This window comes from Hippoglossus stenolepis, chromosome 20, assembly GCF_022539355.2.
Source record: "Hippoglossus stenolepis isolate QCI-W04-F060 chromosome 20, HSTE1.2, whole genome shotgun sequence".
Classification (NCBI taxonomy): Eukaryota; Metazoa; Chordata; class Actinopteri; order Pleuronectiformes; family Pleuronectidae; genus Hippoglossus; species Hippoglossus stenolepis.
In genome coordinates, this window is record NC_061502.1 from 13,271,995 (window position 1) to 13,298,858 (window position 26,864).

The 26,864-nt window shown below is 40.9% G+C and overlaps 3 protein-coding genes and 1 long non-coding RNA gene across 6 annotated transcripts; 3 read left to right on the plus strand and 1 right to left on the minus strand.

Moving 5' to 3' along the window:
* Positions 1-2,069: 2,069 nt before the first annotated feature.
* LOC124851195 lies at positions 2,070-3,348 on the minus strand. Its single transcript, XR_007032270.1, has 2 exons — positions 3,048-3,348; positions 2,070-2,221 (listed from the first exon to the last, which is right to left on the minus strand). It is a non-coding gene; the product is annotated as an uncharacterized LOC124851195 (long non-coding RNA).
* Positions 3,349-4,305: 957 nt separating this feature from the next.
* Positions 4,306-9,490, plus strand: LOC118099178 (F-box only protein 30). Of its 3 annotated transcripts, XM_035143521.2 has the most exons (4): positions 4,306-4,481; positions 5,765-5,932; positions 6,271-8,307; positions 8,718-9,490. In XM_035143521.2, the coding sequence occupies exons 3-4, from the start codon at positions 6,328-6,330 to the stop codon at positions 8,910-8,912; spliced, it is 2,175 nt and encodes a 724-aa protein (XP_034999412.1). In that variant the 5' UTR covers positions 4,306-4,481; positions 5,765-5,932; positions 6,271-6,327; the 3' UTR covers positions 8,913-9,490. The 3 variants fall into 3 exon arrangements, with proteins under 3 accessions (XP_034999412.1, XP_034999410.1, XP_034999409.1); XM_035143519.2 differs by lacking the exon at positions 5,765-5,932 and having other exon boundaries at positions 6,267-8,307; XM_035143518.2 differs by lacking the exon at positions 5,765-5,932.
* Positions 9,491-11,030: 1,540 nt separating this feature from the next.
* On the plus strand, positions 11,031-17,139 carry LOC118099179 (polyunsaturated fatty acid lipoxygenase ALOX15B). Its single transcript, XM_035143524.2, has 14 exons — positions 11,031-11,381; positions 11,943-12,147; positions 12,276-12,357; positions 12,457-12,579; positions 12,675-12,778; positions 12,941-13,113; positions 14,053-14,196; positions 14,337-14,540; positions 14,887-14,973; positions 15,112-15,278; positions 15,668-15,789; positions 15,892-15,992; positions 16,280-16,450; positions 16,582-17,139. Exons 1-14 carry the CDS (start codon positions 11,235-11,237, stop codon positions 16,759-16,761), a joined length of 2,010 nt encoding a protein of 669 aa, XP_034999415.2. The 5' UTR covers positions 11,031-11,234; the 3' UTR covers positions 16,762-17,139.
* Positions 17,140-19,696: 2,557 nt separating this feature from the next.
* Positions 19,697-26,631, plus strand: LOC118099180 (hydroperoxide isomerase ALOXE3-like). The gene is made up of 14 exons (XM_047338029.1): positions 19,697-20,027; positions 20,589-20,793; positions 20,910-20,991; positions 21,091-21,213; positions 21,309-21,412; positions 22,100-22,272; positions 23,155-23,298; positions 23,439-23,642; positions 23,989-24,075; positions 24,214-24,380; positions 24,775-24,896; positions 24,999-25,099; positions 25,386-25,556; positions 25,688-26,631. The coding sequence occupies exons 1-14, from the start codon at positions 19,881-19,883 to the stop codon at positions 25,865-25,867; spliced, it is 2,010 nt and encodes a 669-aa protein (XP_047193985.1). The 5' UTR covers positions 19,697-19,880; the 3' UTR covers positions 25,868-26,631.
* Positions 26,632-26,864: the final 233 nt, after the last annotated feature.

The following is a 26,864-nucleotide window of genomic DNA, read 5'->3' on the forward strand; positions in this document are numbered from 1 at the left end:
GCCTTTGAGCAAGGCACTCAACTCACATCCATCGAAACAGGACTACTGTTTACTGACGGTGGAGGCAGCCAGGTCTTTAAAAAAAACCACCTCAAACATGTTGTGTTTTCTTCCAGCAGCTGTGTGAGTGAGTGGAGTCTCGGCGCACTGGGCTGCTGCTCCATTGACAAAACGAGGCAGATTTCAGCACCGCGGACAGCGAACACGTTTTTAGGGACGTGTCTTTTCGGGGGCTGATGAATTGAGCTCGTGCATCCTCTCACATCACAGCCACTGTGTTCACCACCTGACTGAGACATGAGCAACAAACATCCACCCATGATCGAGTGATGTTTGATTCCCACATGAGGACTGACAATAAGAAATCCAGCTGTTATAGCCTGGCTGCTCTTGGTTTAAACGCACCCAACATTTTCTACCATATCTGTCGTGCATAAGGTGGCATCTGTCACAATTAACAACAACAACAACTCTGATGATAATAATTCTACTGATAATGTTAATGATAACAGGAGGAATAAGATGAAGCACACACAGACTAATATCTTCATCAGAATGATGCAAAACAATGATATCCTATACATTATATATGTTTTAATTGTCATGTTAACACTAAACATATATGTGAAACTGCATTTTACTGTGTGTTGCATTAAAACTTGCCTGAATCCTTGAGACATGTCGCGTGCCTTCCTCCTTCTTCTGTAGCGCGTGGTCCTCGGCTCTATCATTTGAGTCTCTCTCGCTCTCTTTCTCTCTCTCTCTCTCTCTCTCTCAATGTTAAGCATTAAGACCCCCCATCTCACACCCCTCCTCGCCTTTTTTTTCCTACAGTATTTATCCCTTCATGTCTGCCTGTGTTATATAAAGATGTATGATGAATAATGATAAATGTTGACACGTGGTGATAAATACGATGGAGATAAAAATGAAAAGACGTAAAGGCATCGATTGTCACATATAATACGTTACATTTCATTTATATGATTTCATTATAATATTATCCTGTAATATCACAGATTATTAAATAGACACTATTGGATGTACCCAGGTAAAAAAAAAAAAGGGTTGGAATATGGTCTGTAGCACAATGAGTTACAATGTTTTCAAAAGCACAAACCTATGAACCTGAACTGTGTATTGATTGAAGCTATTTACCCCATCATCAGTATCGGTTGCAACTTAACAATCAGCATGTCAATAATTCTGTTGTTTTTGAGTGAGTCGTGTTGGTTTCAGGCGTTTAGCAGCTTTTGAATTACATGATGTCTCACAGTAAATGATATGATGCTGGACTGACAAGCGCTAACAAGCCGCAGACAGAATTATAGTGAGGCTATAATCTGATATATTCACTGCTTCAGCCAACTCATGCAAGACGCGACCTAAGCCACGATGGATGGTTTCAGCACCATGGACAGCAGTGTTAACAGTGTGAGTCGCACCACCCAGCGTCTGGTTGAAGGTCACAGACGACATTTCAGGTCTCAGGTCAGTGGAGGCCACTGTAATCTACTATAAATAAAGACGATTTATGGAATTTGCCACCTTGATGATTTTAACTCCGCCCAGCGTTTGAATTCTAAAGTCTCTACCCTACGGCCCACTCCCAGGGGGCAGGCGGTTTATGTGGCAGGGACGGGTCCGGTCGTGACTCACGCCAGGCGGTATAAATCACAAATAAACTTTTAAAAGGAGTCGCGATGGCACTGCCAATGCTGGTGCCCGGGGCTTTGGGGGCGAGCTTCTCATATTGAACCTGAATAAAAGTGACATGTTTTGAGAAGGGGAGACTACTTGGATGCTGTAGCCACACTTCAGGGCAAAAGGCGGTTCTCGGTTTATTTCAGGACTGGGGTCTGCGGGGTCTGACCAGCAAGACTTTCCAACAATGACCTAAGTAGAGTATTATTATTGCTTTGATTGTGTTACATAGGCTAATTATCAGTTAATGTGATGGTCATTTTCATTAGATTCATTATAGGCATTAGAGTGAATTCCCCTTTCCCTCAGTAATATTGATATCAGCGTCATTGCTTACTCTTGTGAATAAATAGATGAGCCAAAGAAACAGACAAACATTTACATTTTATTTCCTCAAATATAAACCTCATCACTTAATCTTTTGGCAAGTCAATATTTCATGTTAGACCTTGCTTTGCACAAGATCGGGAATGTTGGCACTTATTCAGCCACATCTGTCCTTTTCATCGATGGCAACCTAGAAAAATGCAACAGACAACAGCAAAGGGAATCTTGCAATCAAAAATGCCACAATGAACCAATTATAACTTGCAAAAGAAAAGGGTGGTTTTTACTGGACAGCTTCAAGGAAAAAGCAGGTGCACGGGATGAAGGTGCAAAGATAATCGTACCATCACTGGTGAAATGAAGCCACTAAGAGACAAAACAACTGCACTGCAGGTGGAAGAGGAAACCAAAGCTTAAAATTAAATAAAAATAAGTTATTCAACATAAACATCTTTTTACCACATACAATTAAAATAGCTGCCCTGAAATCAGTGCAGTCTTACAACAAAAAGCTGAGAAACCGCAATTCCATTTAGCAACAGATGAAAAACATCATTGTTGTCGTGCTATTTATCCATAAATGCTTAAAATGTTTGAACTGTCTGGATTAACAACTATTTTTATCTCAACAATCCCAACTGGCCTCCAGAAGCAAATTTGGCATTTGAGCAATTTCACATCATCCACACATCACATTGTCAATACCGATTCTCTTCACGGTTTTATCATGTCTTGTGTGGGTAAGTAGTTGTCAACAGAATGCAGATGTTCAAATACTGTCTCTGTGTGTGTGAGAGTCTGGTTTAGTCAAGCTACATCCTATGGTTGCCTCTTATTCTCTAAATGTTCAGTTCTGCCTTATCAGCAGGGCTGAAGCGACAGGGGTTTTCTGGTTGCCTGGGTTGAGTTGTCTGGATTGTAGCCTGTATACAAATAAAACTGTAATTTTTTTCATTTCTCAAAAGTACGAAATGTTCCGACTCCTTTTTGTAGAATATTTATGTTCGGTTTCATACCAGGTAACGTTGACGGCCCCACTGACTGCATGGCTTTGCTTCAACACCTCCTGACAAGTGTGCGGCTAAGCACTGTCCTGCTGATGTGTCCATGGTCCAGGTCCTCTGGCTCCAGGGCTTCTGTTTTGTAGGTGATCCCGACCTCGGAATGTGGCGTCTCCAGGCCACGGTCTGACCATCAACAGCCAGGAGGCCGGTCCGCAGAAATAGTGCATTGCTGACCTCTCCTGTTTGTAAGTGGTTACTGCCTGCAACAACAAAAAGAAGATAGGTAAGATAAAATTCAGGTGAGTGATCTGTGTTTTTTAAGACATGAGAGAAGTCATTTTATTCATCAGTGGTCTTATTTTGTTTCTATCTTATAGGTTTAAAGTAATAATATTATAATAATAATATTTGTATAGCAGTTATTTAAACAAGGTTACAAAGTGCCTCACAAAACCCATTGCCAAAAATGAATGAACTGAAATAAAAAGGTTTGGAATTCAGTTCCATTTAAAGCACCGAATCATAACATATCATGGTCAAGACCTTAAAATTTAAAGAGAAACCCATCATTATCCATTTGTCTATTTGAAGGTTTGCAAATAGCTGATGGGCAGTTAAAACAAAATAAATCAAGTTTAAGGAAAAAAATCCAAATATAGTGTTGTTATCCCACTTGATTTGAGACCTTCAAAGTCTTTATGCCCCACACATCCAGTTCTTCAGTTGTTCACCAGTCCCATAGCTTGTTGGTGGATGTCAGAAATACCAGAATTACAAGGCCAGCGAAGGCAGCAGCACAAAATAGGTGTGGGGTAGCTGGACTATATTATTTCCGTATTGGATGTATTTGTTGATGATGGAATAAAAGCCTATATATTTAATACGAACAGTCATGGATGTATGCTTGAACACTTTCCCACTGTGCACATTTGTAATCTATAATCTCAGTTTATCTAATTTATTAGCAGTATAGATATGGCTGATTATATATACATAAATAACAGCAAACAGATAAGATATAATAAAAAATATTCAATTCAAAATGCAAATACATCATGCTTCAAGGTAATCCAATTTCAATTTCCATTTTTAAATAAAGGGCATAGAGTTTATTTGTAATTTTGATTGTTATGGCCAATTATTTATTTAGAAACATTACTTTTATTTAACTATTTGTAATTTAAATATTGTATCAATCAACACGATTAATTGAATTTAAAGTTTGACTCTTTCTTTTTCCCTCAGTGTAAAATGGATGTTCTATGCCTTTGTCAATAAAGTTTTGACAGAGGGGAGGGGGGGAAAAAGCAGCAGGCTAACTGATGTAGCTAGCTGCCATTAGCAGTAGCTCCACAGAGGAAACTACAGTTCACAGCTGCTTGAATTTAAACGTATTTTAAACCAAACACGTCCAACCAGAAGTTTTCCTGCCAACACCAACACGAGGTGAGAACACAACTCCGACGCCAGCACGACGTGCACGGAGCCGCGTTAGCTTGTCGAGCAAGCGGCTCAACTTCGGAGCTGGCTAGCCGCTGTTAGCCAGCGTTAGCCGCTAGCTTGTCATTGTTACAACAACAAGTTGGTTTAAAAAGGAGCCAAAGAGGGTTCGACACGACGCTGGAGTTCAGTGCGCGTGCGAATACAAACAAAGTGTTCACTTTAGCGACAGCTTCAATAGTTACCGGGGGTCGTTTAGCTGCAGATGTTTGATGGAAGTTAACTTCGAACTGTCAGGAAGTAGCGACTGTTTTAGTGTTGCTGCCTCTGTTGTCAACACGTATCAAGCAAAGCAAGTGTGAACTGCTGGGTGACGTTTCATAAAGTACAATAACAGCTGGGATGGAAGTTGACTATTCAGTTAGCTTCCATGCAGCCCTGCAGTGACACCACAGATTAGCATCTCATTATGAAAACATTGGGCTTTTTGGGGGTTCCCCTGTCTTCGCGTGCAAACATCACATATCCTGTGTCAACCCTGGAGGATTGACGGGAGAGAAATGTGCAGGAGATTCTTCCAGTTCTTCGTGATCTCTGCAGAGATGTTGTTCAGCAAAGGGGACGAGAAGGAACTTCATCCATCGAATATCAGCAGCTGAGACCAAGTTCCACACGACAGACTTTCAACAATGTAATCATCTGTACTGTGCGATTCCTGCAGTTAATTGCAATTAAATCAAATTTTCTCATTTCACACTAACAGACTCTTTACAAGCTTTTATCCAAGTGTGATTATTGAACCTAGCCAAGTGCAATAATACCCTAACTGCAATATTCCTCATCTGCTTCAATACCCTATATTTGATTATCAATTTAATGTCTGTTTTTTATATTTATTGATTCAATTGTAATCTGTCTGTTAGTTACATTACCATGTGAAGCACTGGAACTGAAGTGCATTGTGCCAGAATTGCACCCAGCTGCACACTGTGCGATGACAATAATTGAATTGAATTCCCTGACCAACAGTACTCGCATCATCAGGTTTTTAGTTAAACTGCAACTTTAGAGTCAATCTGCCGACTTTAGTTTCACAAAGAGAAAGCTAATTATTAGTTTGTGTTTGTGATGTCTTTCTGGGGGTTGCTTCATCATTATGTGTTTTTAGTTTCCCACAGAAACACTTTGAGTACTTTTTCATTTTCCAAGTGTGAACACACAACTGAATCGATACCCGTTACATTCTGAGGTTGACGTTAAGAGAGGAATCTGTTTTATCCACGTGAAAGGTTGGGACCTCCTTCATATCAAGCTGGGAAACCTAACAAGGTTTTTGGATGAGACAAGCTTTTGTCTGCATCACGTGACTGCTGTTGATTTCCCCCACACAACCGAGTGGGGGCGCTGTTTCATAGCAGGCTCTAAAGAAAGAACACCAGCACCTCAGACACTTTCAGGTAGTTTATTCTGTGTAATGATTTGTATGAGGAGGCTGTGCCGTTACCATGTTACCCATGTTTTTTTTAAATCATCGTTACAGCAAATGGCAACAGATTTGTTCTGCCATGTTAATATTAAGATGGCACTGACATCTGGTGGTTAAACATAAGGATAGCAGCCATACAAGACAGGCCCAAAGCTGTGGTACACCTCAATACTGATTTCATGGTTTTAATCTCATATGAATTCCAATAAAGTGTAAGGACAATACTTTTAGAAATAAATATTTGACAGTATTCATGTTCAGTACTTTGGTTAACACTTAAACTGTTTTCCCTTTCCATTTATTTGGCAGGACAGTGGATTTTGTCACCGTCCCATTCAAGAGCTCTCCACACCCTCAGCTCTGAAGATGGAGAAGGATCATATTCACTGCATCTCCTGTGTCAACCAGAGATGCATGGTCAGACCTGATCCAGGAATTTCTTGTGATCTCATCTCCTGTCCTCAAATGTGTGGGGCAGTATTTCACTCCTGCAAAGCTGGCGAGCACCATCTTCTTTGCCCACTACTGAGGGTCCCCTGTCTAAACAGTGGCTATGGCTGCCCCGCCATGCTGGTTCGCAACCAAATGTATGGACACCTCGAGGTGTGTCCAGCCGGCGTGGTGTGCTGTACTATGGAGTGGAACAGATGGCCCATTAGCTGCCTGGACTATACCTCCTATGAGAGCCTCAGTCGCGGGGTGGAGGAGGTGGAGCAGCTGGATATGGCACTCGCTCTTCAGGATCAGCGTACACTCCTCGAGTCCCTCAAGGTGATTTCCATGGCACCTACTGCAGAGGGACAGCCACATGTTCCAGTTGGTAAGGAGACCAAGGTAAAGAACTCGCCAGCGCCTGCCCCAGGTTCGGCAAAGGAGAAGATTGCCAGTGGAATTAATGGCTTGAACGAGGAGCACTTCGGTAAACTGTATGAGGCCACAGTTGAGACTGCAAGAAGTTTAGCTGCTGCTTTAGACTTTGTCAGCAGTGCTGGTTCTGTTGATGGCAGCTCAGTGTGTGTAAACAGAGGAGCTGCTGGGCAGGAGAGTAGATCGAGCAGCAGCACAGACCTTCAGAATGGACTGGAAGACAAAGCAGAGGCTGACGGTGTGATGAAAAGAGAGATGGAGGAGAAAAGTGTTTGTTCTAGCTGTTTAAGTGGAAACGGCGCTCCTAAAACAAAGGGACCTCAGTCAGGAGCAACAGGGGCCTGTTTAGATGCAGCCTCTTCTGCTGAGGTGCAAGGTGACATGAACGCTGGTGTTTCTCAGGAGGCAGGGACGCCTCAAATGTCATCTCCACAGCATGTCAGCCCAGGTGTGGCACAGAGGGCTGGTCACGTGGTCCTGGAAGACAGGGGGCTAGTCCTATTAGAAAGCCATGGGTCTGAGCGGAGGTTCCACAACTACCAGTATTTTAGAGGTCAGAGCCAATATCCGTTACCAAATGGACGGATAGGTTTCCACCCAGACAGGTCACCATATAGATTGCGACCCAAAATGGAGGACAAGGCAGTGGACACCTCCGATCTGGAGCAGGATGACGACCCAATGGGTCTAGGAGAGATTGATTTGATCACAGCAGCGCTGCTCTTCTGCTTAGAAGAGTCTAGGGAGTGTAGGAGGATCTCTGACACAGTCTATGTTGATGGCTACTGCGTCAACTTTGGCACACAGACGTTCACTTTCCCCGCAGCGATCTTGGTAACAAACACAAGAGTGGGTGACATGGCCTCTGCATCGGCCTGTGATCATGCTGCCCCCCAGCTCGCCTACCCAAGCCCTTTCCGCACCCTCCGCCTCGGCCTTGTCCTGGAAGCTCTGGAGGTGGAGGCGGTCCCACATAACCGTTACCTCCCTTCAAACCCCCGCTACCAACACATGTTCCCCTTCGTCTGTGGCCAGTCATTCCGCCGGGACCAGTTTTCTTCCCATTTCACCAACGTCCACGGTGACATCCACGCTGGTCTCAATGGTTGGATGGAGCACCGCTGTCCACTAGCATATTATGGCTGCACATTTTCCCAACGGAGGTTTTATCCATCCACCCAGGGGGCCAAGGTGGTTCACGACAGACACCTGAGGTCCTTCGGGGTTCAGCCTTGCCCGAGGGCCAAACTTCCAAATGACTCCCAGTCTGACCAATTTAGCGGGCTTCCCAATGAGATACTGTGGCACATAGCTGGGTTCCTGGACAGTTTCAGCCTGTGTCAGCTGTCACTGGTTTCCCGGACTATGAGGGAGGTGTGTGCCAGTCTCCTACAGACCAGGGGTATAGTGGAGCTGCAGTGGGAGCGGGGACAAGGACCTGGTGCTCATGGCACTGTGTCATGGCAGATAAAAAATAGAGTGAGTAGAAAATTACATCTGTAAACATGAACTCTCTCTAAATGACTTAAACTCGTCACAAAGATGTGCTTTTGCAAGTGGAAACATTCCAAATAGCTGCCAATAGCCTAAATCATACAATGAATAACAATTTATAGTTTTACAGTTAAATTTATAAAGGAAAAGTGATAATTTGTTTTCGTGCCAAGAAGATTAATTCCATTGTTGTCTGTTTGATGTATGAGCCAGCAGCTAGTTACTCAGGAAAGTAGGGCTCTATCCATAGGTATTAAAAATCCACATACCACCACCTCTAAGGCTCGTTACTAGTAAAGTTAAGAACGAGTTGTTTAAAATGAATATATAAATCTGCAATCAATCAACGCAGTGCCCCTCTTCACCCCAACATCCTTTTCTATTCACTGTTTCAGGTGTGGAGATTCAGCACTGCCTTCAGCCCCGTGTCGTCCTGGGGTTTCACCGATCTGCCCAGCATGTCGGACCACCTGAAGAAGTGCCACTACAACACGGTGGAGCACAAGACGGAGCCCATACCCCTTCCTGCCATGTGCACTGCACGCGACGGACCATCGCTGCGTCGTGTCCTGCGTCCCGTTTACACCTGACCAAATGGGGCTGACCGCCCGCAGAATCACTGTAGTATTAGGTGGATGGTGCAATTTCAACGTTTTTCAGTTTTGAATAAGCAATGAACTCTTCCTGCATTACACTCTAGATATGAAGAAGCCTTAATGAATGAAATAACACTTTACCTGTCACAACGTGTTAAATACATATTAACCTTGTAGCTTTGCATGAGTTTTTTGCTGAATATGCACCTGGTAAGATAAAGTCTATTTTCTTGAAGACAAATATGCACAGTAGATTTATATTGTTCTATTTGATGTAATGAGAAAGTGGAAAGAGATTTGAATGTTTTCACTGTCTAGTCGTCAAGTTGTAGCCTTGAGGAAAAAGCAGGTTATTGGTTATTGCATTATTTCTGTGTGACAGAAAGTTATGCCAGCACTGTACAAGATTTGCTTGTGTCCTCTTTCTCGTCTTTCTGATCCCGATTTATGATGTCAACTCCAATGCAAGTCTGCGTCTGTAGGACAGAGTCAAAACAGATGGATATTAATATGAGGATAGCCCCATTAATGCATGTGATTTGCTACCATTCAATAAAATCTTTTCAACCTTCTATATGTTTTCTTTGAAGCTTCCTCCGGTTATCTTTCAGGCAGGGTTTTGTCTACGTTCTCACAGATTTTCCTTGAAGATTCTTGCATTCCTAGACCTCTGATATCTAGGAGAGATATGCGTTCGATTGAGTGCTATTATCATTAATGTACATTTGAAGACCAGGCAGATGGATGAACTGTTCTTTGAAGTCTGCAAGAATAGCAGTGTATGTGTGAGAATGTGATGCAACTCAAAAAGCATATATATATATATCTCAGGTGAACATGCAGCAGTAGTTGGGAAAACTAGAAGCAAATGATCTATGATTTGCGATTACAAGAATAAAAACGTGTTACATCTTGAAGCTTCTTTAATTGTCTTGTTTGACAACTACTCCTGGTTGCTCAATGGAAACCCCCCTCTGTGCAAACCTCCTCCTATCACATTCCACAATCATATGCGGTCTGGCATGAGGCAATTTTGAACACCCTGCAGCTGCGTTGGGCCACAGTTGGACTTGTCTGATTAAGTTTCTCACGCACACCGTTTCATAATGACCGTGGGAAAAGTTACCACACAGAAAATGAGAGGATTCACAGATTGTTGGATGCGCTGCTGGTGACTCCTCTACAGGTGAGCATTAAGAAGATGAAAACATTTATATACCATTACTTTATACTGTAGACTTTCCCAGAAATTGATTCAATAAAATAAAGTATTTACATTAACTCTTAACTGTCCACAGGCCAGTTAGAATTCATTGATTCTTTATTGCTGTGTGTATTTCACTGCAAGAAAAGAGTGTGAATGATAACAATACCAGGTCAGGTTAGTGGGCGTGGCCCAGCATGCCCAAACCTGTTTTCAGTACCAGGCAGAAATGTTGCAGCGCTGAAGGCAAATCAGGTCATTACCTGAGGCCCTGACCTGATTCCACCCCGAGAATGGCTGATTACATAAGAGATAACGATTGTGTAGGGTCCCCATGCAGGTCTCTTAAAGTCCCAAAAGTTTCTGGAAACACCCCTGTTAAAAGGTCACATCTCCCCCTATCAGAGGTGTTCGGTCTTTGAGTACAAAGTCAGTACTTTTGAGTTAATTTAAAACATGTAAACAGATGTGAACTAGTGCAGACAAAGCAACAGGACAAACCTGATCACATAAATGTCATATCGTGGTGTAAAGGACTTCAAGCTGAAAAAAACCCCAGAAGCACATGTTCCACCACCTATGGAGCGACGCCTACGACCTAGTTCAGGCTGCCAACTCGAGCTGCGCTGCTCCAATCATGTGACATACATCATGTGACATACCCCACTCTCCACAACCATCTATAATACACACCCACCTTATCAGGTGGTCTATTTAAGCAGAGAGAACTTTCCCATCATCCCCTTTGCTCGCACTGCTGCTGCAGTATTGCTACCAGTTGCTTCAGCCCCTCCACCACCCCAGCATCCACCTGTAGGCTCCAACAGGGTTAAAAGTATTTGCTCATCACTCCCATCCTTCCTGTGTAATCATATGGGGGTGTGATTAAGTTGGAGCCTAGATGCCAAACACTAAACCTGTTGTGTTGCAATAAACGTTTGATCGTGAGTTGTCTGACTGAACTATTGTTAATGACCAAACAAGGTGTGGTCTTGTAAAGGTCCGAAATAGGGTGGAGGGTTGTGAGGGAAAGAGGCAGAGAGCAATAAAACAGAGCACAGAGAGGAAAAATCTGGACCTGGTATCTTCTGGACCGGATCCACTGAGTGACCATGGCTGAGTACAAGCTACAGGTGTCAACAGGTGACATGCCAAGTGCAGGAACATGGGATCACGTTTCTGTCACTCTAATTGGAAGTGACGGAGAGAGTGAGAAAACTGATCTGGACAACTTTGGCAAAGACTTCTGCACCGGGAAAGTAAGTTAAATCCACCTGCACGACACTCTAAAATCTATTCACAAATTAAAGGGATAGTACATCCAAAAGGTGACCAGGCCTTTCCTGTCAGGGCTCCCACTCTCTGGATCAATATCCTTGAGGTGGTCAGTCCAACAAACTCCTTATACTCTTTTAAATCTCTCACAAAGGCCCATTTCTACTGGTATGCTTTCTCCCTGGTTCTGATCTTTCTGTCTATTTTAATCATTCTATATTTTATTTTATATAGTTTCTACTTAATCAAAGTTTGATCAACAACAATTTTTCAGTGAAGATGAGCAGATTTCTGCCAGAACAAATCGATTTAGTTTTTGTGGATCACATTTATGGGCGGTCTTTCAGCAAATTCCAACCACTTGTTTTGTTTCGTAGGTTTATTCAAGGTGTGGTGTTTGTCCCACTTTCACCAGCCAGCTGTCATGTTTGTCTATCTCTGTGTACTGGGAAATGCTTGTGAGACTGATAACATCAAACCGAACCCTTTTCAACCGATGTCGCACTTACTTCACTGTTTATATTTACATTAACTCTTACTTCCAGACCGGGATCTACACAGTGAAAACCAGTTCATCTCTGGGGAAACTTCTGCTGGTCAAGGTGGAGAAGGATCCCTTTCTCTTTTTCCCAGAAGACGAGTGGTACTGCTCCACCATAGAGGTGACGACTCCAGAGGGAGACGCAATTCTCTTCTCCTGTCACAGATGGATCTCCAGGGGAGAGTATGTGGAGCTGAGAGGAGGGAGAGGTCTGATATTATATTATTATTCATTTTATAGATCTTTTTTATTAAACATATATTTTGGGGGGATATCAAATCTTCACATTTTTTGACAGTTGAAATTTGACTGCCGTAACGTTCTTTTCACTTCTCAGCCATGAAGTTTTTGGATGAGGACCATCACCTGTTGATGGAGCACCGGAAAAAAGAGCTGACACTTAAAAAGAGCTTGTACCAGTAAGTGTGCAGCACAGTACGTCGTGTACCTACAGATCCAGGCATGTCCGCTTTGAGACCATTTACTTTTATGTAACTTTGTTCCTTTGTTTTTTTCAGGTGGAAGCCTCTAGCTGAAGGACTACTCCACACAAGCAGTTTTGAACAAGAGTCTGAGCTACCAGCTGAAATCCGCTTCTCTGAGGCCAAAACGGACGAAATCCATGACACAAACAAACGACTGTGGGTCGACTGTAGATAAAGCTTTTCAACACAAACTGGTTCCAATATATTCACGCTCTCTTTTTCTCTTTCCCTTTTCCCTTGTCTTAATTCAGTGGATTGAAATTCAAATTTAAGGGAATGGTCGGATCCACCGAAAAATGGGAAAATGTTGACGACCTGAAAAGACTCTTTAAATTCGAAAAGACAACAATGTCAGGTATTTCATGTTTTCCAGTACTGCAGATTAGATCATAGACTTCCTCGACAGAAATGTCTTGTCCTGTCAGGTTTCACAAATCAGGGCTGGCTGTGGGTCAGCGGGTAGAGGTTGTCTTACTAACCAGAAGTTCGGTGGTCTGATCCCTGGCATTTTTTTCAGAGTACGTTGCAGAGCACTGGAAGGAGGATGACTTTTACGGATCCCAGTTTCTGAACGGAATCAACCCCACTTTGATCAAGCGCTGCTCAGAGCTTCCCCCAAACTTTCCTGTCACAGAGGAGATGGTGAAGCCGTTCCTGGCTGAGGGCAGCAGTCTGATGAGTGAAATTGGGGTAAGAAAGAAGAGAGAATAAAATAATCTTGTCTCATCCTCAATCCTTGAATCATTGATTCAGCTTGAAAACAGCAATTTAACATTTGAAGATTATTGTCAAAGTGATGCCATTTCTCTTTGAGCAACACTGACAGACAAATGCATGTTTTTATAACAAGCAGAGACAACAAACAACATAGAACACAATTAATCTGCGACAATTAATTTAAAACTCTGCCTCACCAGTGCTGACAAAGCCCAAAAGGACAGCACACATCACACCTTTTTCAAAATTTTACACTGGCTACCTGTTAGTATTGAAAAAGATAATAAAAAACACTATAGAACATGTTAATGTGTAATACTGTTACTGGTACAGATAGTTTAAAGTTGACTGGGTCACAGACCTACTGGTGAGCACATTCAAACACAGGGATCCAAGAGCCATTTAACCATTTACTAAGATCACAATAGGTCAATGGATGAATGGATGATTTTTCTGTACGACAAACAACATTAATTAATTCATACTAACAAAATTATAAAATAAATAAAATATACATTAAGTTGCTTACATATGTGAAACATCCACTAAACCAACAAAGCATCTGAAATGCATGTGGTTTATGAAGCTGGGGAGGAAGACCCCTCAGATTGGTTCATATTTAGTTTGGCTTTAATGCAGTGTTTTATAATTTATGGTTTAATTATATATATTTAATTTCTTAACTTTGTTTGTTTGCTGTCTTTTCGATTATTGATTGCTTTGGTATGCGTTAGTCTTTACATCTTAACATTTTTTTACTTATTTTCAATTCCTTTTTACCGTCTTATGTTTTGTCAATCACCTGTAAAGCACTTTGAATGCATTAGTTTAGTTTGAAAGGAATGATTTAAGGTTGATTGATCCATTGATTGATTACAAATCTGTGTTGCGTCTTGATTCCTTCCCATACAGAAAGGCAATATATTCCTCTATGACCAAAAGAAGCTGGATGGAATCCCCACTTATCTCTACAATGGAGAATCTCTGACTGTGACTCCTGGTCTCTGTTTGTTCTACTTGAATCCAGAAAAAAAACTGATGCCAATTGCAATACAGGTATATTCATATGAAAATCCAGTGTGGTCATTGAATCACATTATTTTCCACATAGCATTATTATTTTTATTTAATTTTTTCAAAAGTCCTGTTCCACCTTTCAAACATTTTAAATTCAATATTTTTTCATCACATTCCAGCTGCATCAACAGCCCTCAGAGAAGAATCCCATCTTTCTGCCCAGCGACCTGGAGACCGACTGGCTGCTGGCCAAGATCTATATCAAAAACGCAGATGCAATGGATCATGAAGCCGTCCATCACCTCATGAATACTCACTTCATGGGAGAGGTGTACACTGTCGCCACTCTGCGCTGCTTCCCTGTGATTCATCCCCTCTACAAGGTACGACGACACAGCAGAGATCACTCTGCTCGTACGTGTGTTTTTCTTTTGGATCTGACCTGATGTTTGACTGGTATGTCAGGTTTTTGTTCATGAGTTGAGGGAAACCTGTTTTGTTATGGTTGTGTCTTCTCTTTGCTGATCAACACAGCCAGGATGTGCTGTCTGCTGTTTATTTCCTTGTTTGTTATAAATATATCACACAAAAACTACCAAACAGATTAAGTTGGTGGGAAGGATATGGTATGGGTCAGGGAAGAATCCATTTTTGTTGTAGATTCTGTGCCATTCTGGCTTAAATAAGCATCTTAACTTGACGTTTAACATTTTCCCTCTTTCTCTTCAGCTGTTGATTCCACACTTCAAGTCCACTCTCTACATAAACCTTAGAGCCCATACAAGTCTAATAGGACCTGATGGGATCTTTAAAATAGTAAGGCTCTTTCACATATATAATACAAAGCGGGACTATTCTGTTCATCTTGAACTGTTGAAAAACTGAATTTCTATAAGATTCACAACAAAGTTATATTTGTCTTATGGTAAATATTTCTGTATAATTTATTATTAGAGTACAGTTGGAATTGATGGGATGATAGAGATCATGAGAAGGTCCCTCCGTGAAATGACCTACAGCTCCGTCTGTCTGCCAGAGAACATCGCTGCACGAGGAATGGAGTCAATCCCCAACTACTACTACAGAGATGATGGATTGAAGCTGTGGTCCATCATCAACAGGTAACTTCAAATTTAGGTAATAAATATTGCAGATATCCTCACTGATCTGTTTTACAATCAACAGCTTGTGTTCAGTAAAGAAGTGGTGCAGCATGTAGGAGACAGGAATTAATGTATTTATTCTGCTGAGATTTGTTTTTAAATTTTTGCACCTATCGCGTATTAGAAATGTCATCAAAGCCTGAATCCTGTGGAAGAAATTTGACATACTTTACACTAGGTGGCTGGTCGGAGAAACACCAGGTGTTGATTGAAATGCTTTGGCCTCACTTTTGGGGAGCTGTCATCATGTCCATGTTTAAATTCAGTCTGTGGGTTTTGATAGGGACTTCGTTTTTCCACATTCTTCCACATAATTACTCAGAATCACATTGTTTTGTGTTAACCAGCTTTGTGAGGGCAGCAGTGGAGTACTACTATCCCTCAGACGCTGACGTCTGCAAAGACACAGAGCTGCAGGATTGGATCCGTGAGATATTCACCTACGGCCTCTTGAGCAACAAAGCCTCAGGTATTTAACCCATGTTCTGTATACAACATATAGTCTATAAAAAATGTCCAATGCAAATTGTGAATGCCAAACATTAACTAATGATGGTGGTGCTGCCGACAGGATTCCCATCCTCCTTTCATTCCATTGAGGAATTGATAAGATTCATCACCATGGTCATCTTCACAGTGTCGGTTCAACACGCAGCAGTCAATAGTGGACAGGTGAGGCAAGAGTGAAAACAGTTAGGACACTGGAATATGTATTGAGGTTTGTTTTCACATTTCAAATATATGGGACGTGTGGCAGATGTGTAATCTGTTTCTTCAACTATCAGGTTTCATTTCCTACATTTACATCACTTTTTTGTAACTTTTAATGAGATTCAGTCGATTCAATTAGTTTGACATCAAATTTGCCACAACCTGACTACATGAAATAAAATAATACATAAATACAAAAATGTTTAATCAGACATTACATGCATGTTGAAACTTCTCTCATCATCTAGTTTGACTTCTACTACTGGACGCTGAATGCTGCATTTCTATTGCACAAACCTCCTCCGACCACCAAGGGGCAGTCAAGCATGGAGACAATTATGGAGACCCTCCCGAATGTTGGAGAGACTGTCGCCATATCAGTGTTAATAAATCAACTTTCAGGCGACTACAGTAGTGTTGTAAGTTTTATTTAAATATTAATGCATTTGTTAATTCATACTTGCATAATTCAATAAGAATTTGTCATTTTTTGCACCATGATAAACTCTGTTGCTGTAATATTTCTGTCTCGACTTTGTCATTTCGGCAGATTCCTTTGGGTCAATATCCTGAGAAAAGATTTGACGAGCCTGAGCTTACACAGGTGATTCAGGAGTTTCAAGCGGAGTTGTCATACCTCGGTGAAGAAATCGCAAAGAGAAACTCGCAGCTTGAAGTGCCCTATGACTATCTGCACCCTTCTCGCATTGAGAACAGCGTGTCTATTTGAGAAAGTCAGAGAGATCAATTCTGTATCATTAACCGATTGTATTTCATCCTGGGAGGTGTTTTTGTTGTGGGAAGGTGTTGCATGATGTGATTACATATTTTAGTTGATATGTGGGCCTGTGGTGTGGTTGTTCAGCAATAACTTAATTGATGGACGTAGGAAATAATAGCTTAAACATTACTCTGACCATATTAAACAAAAAGGCGATATATAATGTTACTTTTTACTCTTTTCTACCATTGAGTTTTAGCTTTTTCCATTCCTGTAATGGACACGATGGCAGAGATGAATTAGCTGTAATAAAACACACTGATGTTATGTTTTGGGGAAATACATGAATTCTTTGCTTTAACAATAAAGATAAAGATGTACTGTGTATAATTGCTTCCTGTCACCTGTATTCAACTTCGAACCCATTAAACTTATAGTCGCTCATATTTGCAACCTCCCTTTAGTTTTATATCATCATGCGTAATTTATCAATTCATGTCCCTCAGAAGTAAAGTGCATGACTGATGCACATGTTGAAACCATTATGTTAGGGCTCTTTAAAATAAATACATCTGGACAGAGATGCATCAGACATTTTGGGAAGGTGAGGACACTTTGGGAAAGTGGGGACATTTTGGGGGAAGTGAAGACATGTTGAGGAAAGTGAAGACATGTTGGGGGAAGTGTAGACATGTTGGGGAGCAAGGGACACTTTGGGCAAAGTGATGACATATTGGGGGAAATTAAGACATGTTGTGGAAACTGAAGACATGTTTGGGAAGAGGACATTTTGGATAAAGCGAGGACATGTTGGGTTAAGTGAGGACACTTTGGGTAAAGTGAGGGCATTTTGGGAAAGTGAGGACATTTTGGGAACGTGAGGACATTTTGGTTAGGATAAGGGGCTAGGAAATGCATTATGCCAATCTGTGTCCTCACTAAGATAGAATTACAAACTTGTGTGTGTGTGTTATATTTAGAGGACACCAAACATGTATGAATGAAATTTCTGTGGGAGTAATCACCACACAGACAATGAGAGGACTCACAGGTTGTTGGATGCGCTGCTGGTGAGCATTAAGAAAATGAAAAAATAAATATACCATTACTTTATACTGTAGACTTTCACCAGAAATTGATTCAATAAAATAAAATATTTACATTAACTCTTAACTCTCCACAGGCCAGTTAGAATTCATTGATTCTTTATTGCTATGTGTATTTCAATGCAAGAAAAGAATGTGAATGATAATAATACCAGGTTAGCCACCTGAAAATTAACATTGACAAGACTGAACTACTTTTCCTTCCAGGGAAAGGCTCTCCCGCCCACGACCTGACTATTACCTTGACAACTCCGTGTTAGCCCCCACCAAGACTGCTTGGAACCTGGGTGTGACACTCGACAGTTAACTCTCCCTTATTGCCAACATTACTGCAACAACACGTTCCTGTAGATAGATGCTGCACAACATCAAGAGAATACGTCCCCTTCTAACTCAGAAGGTGGCGCAGGTTCTGGTCCAGGCCCTGGTCATCTCACACCTAGACTATTGCAACTCCCTCCTGGCAGGTCTACCTGCTAGCGCCATCCGACCTCTGCAGCTCATCCAGACTGCAGCAGCTCGACTGGTCTTTAACCTAAATTCACTCACACTACTCCCCTCCTCCGCTCCCTTCACTGGTTACCAGTGGCTGCCCGCATCCGTTTCAAAACATTAGTACTTGCGTACCGTGCTGCGAACGGATCGGGTCCAGTCTGCATCCAGGACATGGTCAAACGTTACACCCCAGCCCGTTCACTCCACTCTGCATCTGCCAATCGGCTTGTTGCTCCCTCACTGCGAGCTAAACACTCAACAAAATCACTACTGTTTGCTGTCCTGGCTCCTAAATGGTGGAAGGAGCTCCCCAATGACATCAGGACAGCAGACAGTCTAAACATCTTCCACCGCAAACTAAAAACCCACCTGATCCGACTATACCTTAAATAAAAGTTTAAACAAAAAATTTTGTAGCACTTAAATGGCACTTACTTATAGCACTTTGTAGTTTGGCTTTCTTGAAGAAATTGTACTTTCTTGATTCTTGTTGTTCTGGGTTTGTACCCTCATGGTTGAATGCACTTATTGTAAGTCGCTTTGGACAAAAGCATCAGCTAAATGAAATGTCATGTTAGGTTAGTGGGCCGGTTCCCAGCATGACCAAACCTGTTATTATCAGTAGCAGGCAGGAATGTTGCAGCGCTGAAGGCAAATCAGGTCATTACCTGAGGCCCTGACCTGATTCCACCCCGAGAACGGCTGATTACACAAGAAATGACGGCTGTGTAGGGTCCCCATGCAGGTCTCTTAAAGTCCCTAAAGTTTCTGGAAACACCCCTGCTAAAAGGTCACATCTCCCCCTATCAGAGGTGTTCGGTCTTTGAGTACAAAGTCAGTACTTTTGAGTTAAATTAAAACATGTAAACAGATGTGAACTAGTGCAGACAAAGCAACAGGACAAACCTGAGCACATAAATGTCATATCATGGTGTAAAGGACTTCAAGCTGAAAAAAACCCCAGAAGCACATGTTCCACCACCTATGGAGCGACACCTACGACCTAGTTCAGGCTGCCAACTCGAGCTGCGCTGCTCCAATCATGTGACATACATCATGTGACATACCCCACTCTCCACAACCATCTATAATACACACCCACCTTATCGGGTGGTCTATTTAAGCAGAGAGAAATTTCCCATCATCCCCTTTGCTCGCACTGCTGCTGCAGTATTGCTACCAGTTGCTTCAGCCCCTCCACCACCCCAGCATCCACCTGTAGGCTCCAACAGGGTTACAAGTATTTGCTTATCACTCCCATCCTTCCTGTGTAATCATATGGGGGAGTGATTAAGTTGGAGCCTAGATGCCAAACACTAAACCTGTTCTGTTGCAATAAACGTTCGATCGTGAGTTGTCTGACTGAACTATTGATAATGACCAAAAGAGGTGTGGTCTTGTGAAGGTCTTAAATAGGGTGGAGGGTTGTGAGGAAAAGAGGCAGAGAGCAAGAAAACAGAGCACGGAGAGGAAAAATCTGAACCTGGTATTTTGGTAGTTTATCTGGACCGGATCCACTGAGTGACCATGGCTGAGTACAAGCTACAGGTGTCAACAGGTGACATGCCAAGTGCAGGAACATGGGATCACGTTTCTGTCACTCTAATTGGAAGTGACGGAGAGAGTGGGAAAACTGAACTGGACAACTTTGGTAGAGACTTCACTCCCGGGAAAGTAAGTTAAATCCACCTGCACGACACTCTAAAATCTATTCACAAATTAAAGGGATAGTACATCCAAAAGGTGACCAGGCCTTTCCTGTCAGGGCACCCACTCTCTGGATCAATATCCTTGAGGGGGTCAGTCCAACAAACTCCTTATACTCTTTTAAATCTCTCATAAAGGCCCATTTCTACTGGTACGCTTTCTCCCTGGTTCTGATCTTTCTGTCTATTTTAATCATTCTATATTTTATTTAAAATACTTTCGACTTAATCAAAGTTTGATCAACACCAATTTTTCAGTGAAGATGAGCAGATTTCTGCCAGAACAAATCGATTAAATTTTTGTGCATCACATCTATGGGCAGTCTTTCAGCAAATTCCAACCACTTGTTTTGTTTCGTAGGTTTATTCAAGGTGTGGTGTTTCTCCCACTTTCACCAGCCAGCTGTCATGTTTGTCTATCTCTGTGTACTGGGAAATTTTTGTGAGACTGATAACATCAAACCGAACCCTTTTCAACCGATGTCGCACTTACTTCACTGTTTATATTTACATTAACTCTTACTTCCAGACCGGGATCTACACGGTGAAAACCAGTTCATCTCTGGGGAAACTTCTGCTGGTCAAGGTGGAAAAGGATCCCTTTCTCTATTTCCAAGAAGACGAGTGGTACTGCTCCACCATAGAGGTGACGACTCCAGAGGGAGACCCAATTCTCTTCCCCTGTCACAGATGGATCTCCAGGGGAGAGTATGTGGAGCTGAGAGGAGGGAGAGGTCTGATATTATATTATTATTCATTTTATAGATCTTTTTTATTCAACATTATATATTTTGGGGGGATATTAAATCAGTGGAAATTTGACTGCCGTAATGTTCTTTTCACTTCTCAGCCATGAAGTATTTTGACGAGGACCATCACCTGTTGCTTGCGCACCGGAAAAAAGAGCTGACGTTTAAAAAGAGCTTGTACCAGTAAGTGTGCAGCACAGTAGGTCCTGTACCTACAGATCCAGGCATGTCGGCTTTGAGACAATTTACTTTTATGTAACTTTGATCCTTTGTCTTTTTCAGGTGGAAGCCTCTAGCTGAAGGACTACTCCACACATGCAGTTTTGAAAATGAGTCTGAGCTACCAGCTGAAATCCGCTTCTCTAAGGCCAAATTGGATGAAATGCATGACACAACCAAACAACTGTGGGTCGACTGTAGATAAAGATTTTCAACACAAACTGGTTCCAATATACTCACGCTCTCTTTTTCTCTTTCCCTTTTCCCTTGTCTTAATTCAGTGGATTGAAATTCAAATTTAAGGGAATGGTCGGATCCACCGAAAAATGGGAAAATGTCGACGACCTGAAAAGACTCTTTAAGTTTGAAAAGACAGCAATGTCAGGTATTTCATGTTTTCCAGTACTGCAGATTAGATCATAGACTTCCTCGACAGAAATGTCTTGTCCTGATCTAACGAAATTTGGCAGATTGGTAATCATTTCAATCTCCAAAGCTGATTATTATACAGCTTATATATGGACTCATTGCTGTAAACCACACACGTGAATTGACTAAGCCTACCTCCAAAGTTAAACCAATCATTCATATGTTATAATATATGGGCTAAATGTTTCCAACATACTGCTCGATATCATGAAAAACAATGCACCTACGATGTGACCAACATTTATTCTATGAACAGTTTTTCTTAGGTTTTTTGAAAACTTTACAATGCACTGAAAAAAGATAATTGTATATAGTATATATGTATATATAATATTGTAAAAGTTATTGAGCATTAAATAATTTAAATTGTTTAGTTAACACCTAACTACAGTTTATTTTCGCACAGGCACATGCATCATTCCATATCCCTTGTTATGGTTGTTGCATCTCAAATTTCAACAATGAAATCTATTGAAATCAGCTGATAATGTTGAATACATTTTCTTCTTTTTTGTTAAATGAAAACTTATGTCTTCTAGTTTTTTTCAAAATTTAAAAAACATGAATTTTATATGACTAGGATCATGTCGTACATCAAACCTGAGCAGATAAAACCTTATATCTCTGTTTCCTTTTTTTTCAGAGTACGTTGCAGAGCACTGGAAGGAGGATGACTTTTACGGATCCCAGTTTCTGAACGGAATCAACCCCACTTCGATCAAGCGCTGCTCAGAGCTTCCCCCAAACTTTCCTGTCACAGAGGAGATGGTGAAGCCGTTCCTGGCTAAGGGCAGCAGTCTGATGAGTGAAATTGGGGTAAGAAAGAATAGAGAATAAAATAATCTTTTCATTGGAGGAAAAATCCTTGAATCATTGATTCAGCTTGAAAACAGCAATGTAACATTTGAAGATTATTGTCAAAGTGATGCTGTTTCTCTTTGAGCAACACTGACAGACAAATGCATGTTTTTATAACAAGCAGAGACAACAAACAACATAGAACACAATTAATCTGTGACAATTAAATTAAAACTCTGCCTCACCAGTGCTGACAAAGCCCAAAAGGAAAGCACACATCACACCTTTTTTAAATCTTTACACTGGCTACCTGTATTGAAAAAGACTTTAAAAAAGACTATAGAACGTGTTAATGTGTAATACTGTTACTGGTACAGATAGTTTAAATTTGACTGGGTCACAGACCTACTTAACCATTTAACCATTTAAATGAGCCATTTAACCATTTACTAAGATCACAATAGGTCAATGGATGAATGGATGATTTTTCTGTACAATAAACATTAATTAATTCATACTAACAAAATTATAAAAAAATAAAACATACATTAAGTTGCTTACATATGTGAAACATCCACTAAACCAACAAAGCATCTGAAATGCATGTGGTTTATGAAGCTGGGGAGGAAGGCCACTCTGATTGGTTCATATTTAGTTTGGCTTTAATGCAGTGTTTTATAATTTATGGTTTAATTATATATATTTAATTTCTTAACTTTGTTTGTTTGCTGTCTTTTCGATTTTTACTTATTTTCAATTCCTTTTTACCGTCTTATGTTTTGTCAATCACCTGTAAAGCACTTTGAATGCATTAGTTTAGTTTGAAAGGTATGATTTAAGGTTGATTGATCCATTGATTGATTACAAATCTGTGTTGCGTCTTGATTCCTTCCCATACAGAAAGGCAATATATTCCTCTATGACCAAAAGAAGCTGTATGGAATCCCCACTTATCTCTACAATGGAGAATCTCTGACTGTGACTTCTGGTCTCTGTTTGTTCTACTTGAACCCAGAAAAAAAACTGATGCCAATTGCAATACAGGTATATTTATATGAAAATCCAGTGTGGTCATTGAATCACCTTATTTTCCAAATTACATTATTATTTTTATAATTTTTGTTCAAAAGTCCTGTTTCACTCTTCAAACATTTTAAAGTCAATATCTTTTCATCACATTCCAGCTGCATCAACAGCCTTCAGAGAAGAATCCCATCTTTCTGCCCAGCGACCTGGAGACCGACTGGCTGCTGGCCAAGATCTATATCAAAAACACAGATATGCTGGATCATGAATCCGTCCATCACCTCATGAAGACTCACTTTATGGGAGAGGTCTACACTGTCGCCACTCTGCGCTGCTTCCCTGTGATTCATCCCCTCTACAAGGTACGACCACACAGCAGAGATCACTCTGCTCGTACGTGTGTTTTTCTTTTGGATCTGAACTGATGTTTGACTGGTATGTCATGTTTTTGTTCATAAGTTGAGGGAAACCTGTTTTGTTATGGTTGTGTCTTCTCTTTGCTGATCAACACAGCCAGGATGTGCTGTCTGCTGTTTATTTCCTTGTTTGTTATAAATATATCACACAAAAACTACCAAACAGATTAAGTTGGTGGGAAGGATATGATATGGGTCAGGGAAGAACCCATTTTTGTTGTAGATTCTGTGCCATTCTGGCTTAAATAAGCATCTTAACTTGACGTTTAACATTTTCCCTCTTTTTCTTCAGCTGTTGTTTCCACACTTCAAGTCCACTCTCATCATAAACGTTCAAGGCCGTGTCGATCTAATAGGACCTGATGGGATCTTTAAAATAGTAAGGCTCTTTCACATATATAATACAAAGCCGGACTATTCTATTCATCTTGAACTGTTGAAAAACTGAATTTCTATAAGATTTACAACAAAGTTATATTTGTCTCATGGTAAATATTTCTGTATAATTTATTATTAGAGTACAGTTGGAATTGAGGGGATGATAGAGATCATGAGAAGGTCCCTCCGTGAAATGACCTACAGCTCCGTCTGTCTGCCAGAGAACATCGCTGCACGAGGACTGGAGTCAATCCCCAACTTCTACTACAGAGATGATGGATTGAAGCTGTGGTCCATCATCAACAGGTAACTTCAAATTTAGGTAATAAATATTGCAGATATCCTCACTGATCTGTTTTACAATCAACAGCTTGTGTTCAGTAAAGAAGTGGTGCAGCATGTAGGAGACAGGAATTAATGTATTTATTCTGCTGAGATTTGTTTTTTTCATTTTTGTATTACAAATGTCATCAAAGCAACCACTAGCTGGTGGTGAATCCTGTGGAAGAAATTTTACATACTTTACACGAGGTGTCTGGTTGGAGAAACTCCAGGTGTTGATTGAGATGCTTTGGCCTCACTTTTGGGGAGCTGTCATGATGTCCATGTTTAAATTCAGTCTGTGGGTTTTGATAGGGACTTCGTTTTTCCACATTCTTCCACATAATTACTCAGAATCACATTGTTTTGTGTTAACCAGCTTTGTGAGGGCAGCAGTGGAGTACTACTATCCCTCAGACGCTGACGTCTGCAAAGACACAGAGCTGCAGGATTGGATCCGTGAGATATTCACCTACGGCCTGTTGAGCAACAAAGACTCAGGTATTTAACCCATGTTCTGTATACAACATATAGTCTATAAAAAATGTCCAATGCAAATTGTGAATGCCAAACATTAACTAATGATGGTGGTGCTGCCGACAGGATTCCCATCCTCCTTTCATTCCATTGAGGAATTGATAAGATTCATCACCATGGTCATCTTCACAGTGTCGGTTCAACACGCAGCAGTCAATAATGGACAGGTGAGGCAAGAGTGAAAAAGTTAGGACACTGGAATATGTATTGAGGTTTGTTTTCACATTTCAAATATATGGGACGTGTGGCAGATGTGTAATCTGTTTCTTCAACTATCAGGTTTCATTTCCTACATTTACATCACTTTTTTGTAACTTTTAATGAGATTCAGTCGATTCAATTAGTTTGACATCAAATTTGCCACAACATAACTACATGAAATAAAATGATACATAAATACAAAAATGTTTAATCATACATTACATGCATGTTGGAACTTCTCTCATCATCTAGTTTGACTTCTACTACTGGACGCTGAATGCCGCATTGCTATTGCACAAACCTCCTCCAACCACCAAGGGGCAGTCAAGCATGGAGACAATTATGGAGACCCTCCCGAATGTTGGAGAGACTGTCGCCATATCAGTGTTAATAAATCAACTTTCAGGCGACTACAGTAGTGTTGTAAGTTTTATTTAAATATTAATGCATTTGTTAATTCATACTTGCATAATTCAATAAGAATTTGTCGTCTTATGCACCATGATAAACTCTGTTGCTGTAATATTTCTGTCTTGACTTTGTCATTTCGGCAGATTCCTTTGGGTCAATATCCTGAGAAAAGATTTGACGAGCCTGAGCTTACACAGATGATTCAGAAGTTTCAAGCGGAGTTGTCAAAACTCGGTGAAGAAATCGCAAAGAGAAACTCGCAGCTTGAAGTGTCCTATGACTATCTGCACCCTTCTCGCATTGAGAACAGCGTGTCTATTTGAGAAAGTCAGAGAGATCAATTCTGTATCATTAACCGATTGTATTTCATCCTGGGAGGTGTTTTTGTTGTGGGTAGGTGTTGCATGATTTGATAAAATATTTTTGTTATGTGGGCCTGTGGTGTGGTTGTTCAGCAACAACTTAATTGATGGACGTAGGAAATAATAGCTTAAACATTACTCTGACCTTATTAAACAAAAAGGCGATATATAATGTTACTTTTTACTCTTTTCTACCATTGAGTTTTAGCTTTTTCCATTCCTGTAATGGACACAATGGCAGAGATGAATTAGCTGTAAGAAAACACACTGATGTTATGTTTTGGGGAAATACATGAATTCTTTGCTTTAACAATAAAGATAAAGATGTACTGTGTATAATTACTTCCTGTCACCTGTATTCAACTTCGAACCCATTAAACTTATAGTCGCTTGTAATGGAAAATTCCACTGACCAGGTGTCTCACTGCTGTGATACTGTCTACCTGACAGGATGGAACCCTTATTTGGCGTTGTCTCACTGCTGTGACCTTGACAAACAGTGTGTATGCCCTTATTCTGTAATGTTTTCTTCCAACTGCTACAGGGGACGGACACAGCAGATAGACACAGATGATGATTTCATGTCTTTTTTTCATGTTGTTTTTTTTAAAACTCCTCTATGTATAAGTACTGGCTTTTTTGGACTTTGGGGCAGATCCACTTTGAGCACCCGTGCTTGTTGTGTAACCTCTGCAGAGCTTACTATTAAAAAGACTCAAAGGCAACTCCAGTCTGAGAATCTCATTATTTCAAATCTCAAGATGAATTTCCATCACACGCTCATATTTGCAACCTCCCTTTAGTTTGATAACATTATGAGTAATTTATCAATTCATGTCCATCAGAAGTAAAGTGCATGACTGATGCACATGTTGAAACCATTATGTTAGGGCTCTTTATAATAAATACATCTGGACAGAGATGCATCAGACATTTTGGGAAGGTGGGGACCATTTGG

Bases quoted from the DNA above. Each gene is read 5' to 3' on its own strand.
- LOC118099178 (XM_035143521.2), top strand. From the start codon at position 6,328: ATGGAGAAGGATCATATTCACTGCATCTCCTGTGTCAACCAGAGATGC. The intron at 8,308-8,717 runs GTGAGTAGAAAA...TCACTGTTTCAG, and splicing joins CATGGCAGATAAAAAATAGA to GTGTGGAGATTCAGCACTGC.
- LOC118099179 (XM_035143524.2), top strand. From the start codon at position 11,235: ATGGCTGAGTACAAGCTACAGGTGTCAACAGGTGACATGCCAAGTGCA. The intron at 12,148-12,275 runs GTCTGATATTAT...TTCACTTCTCAG, and splicing joins GGAGCTGAGAGGAGGGAGAG to CCATGAAGTTTTTGGATGAG. The intron at 12,358-12,456 runs GTAAGTGTGCAG...TGTTTTTTTCAG, and splicing joins CTTAAAAAGAGCTTGTACCA to GTGGAAGCCTCTAGCTGAAG.
- LOC118099180 (XM_047338029.1), top strand. From the start codon at position 19,881: ATGGCTGAGTACAAGCTACAGGTGTCAACAGGTGACATGCCAAGTGCA. The intron at 21,214-21,308 runs GTGGGTCGACTG...GTCTTAATTCAG, and splicing joins CATGACACAACCAAACAACT to TGGATTGAAATTCAAATTTA. The intron at 24,381-24,774 runs GTAACTTCAAAT...TGTGTTAACCAG, and splicing joins CTGTGGTCCATCATCAACAG to CTTTGTGAGGGCAGCAGTGG.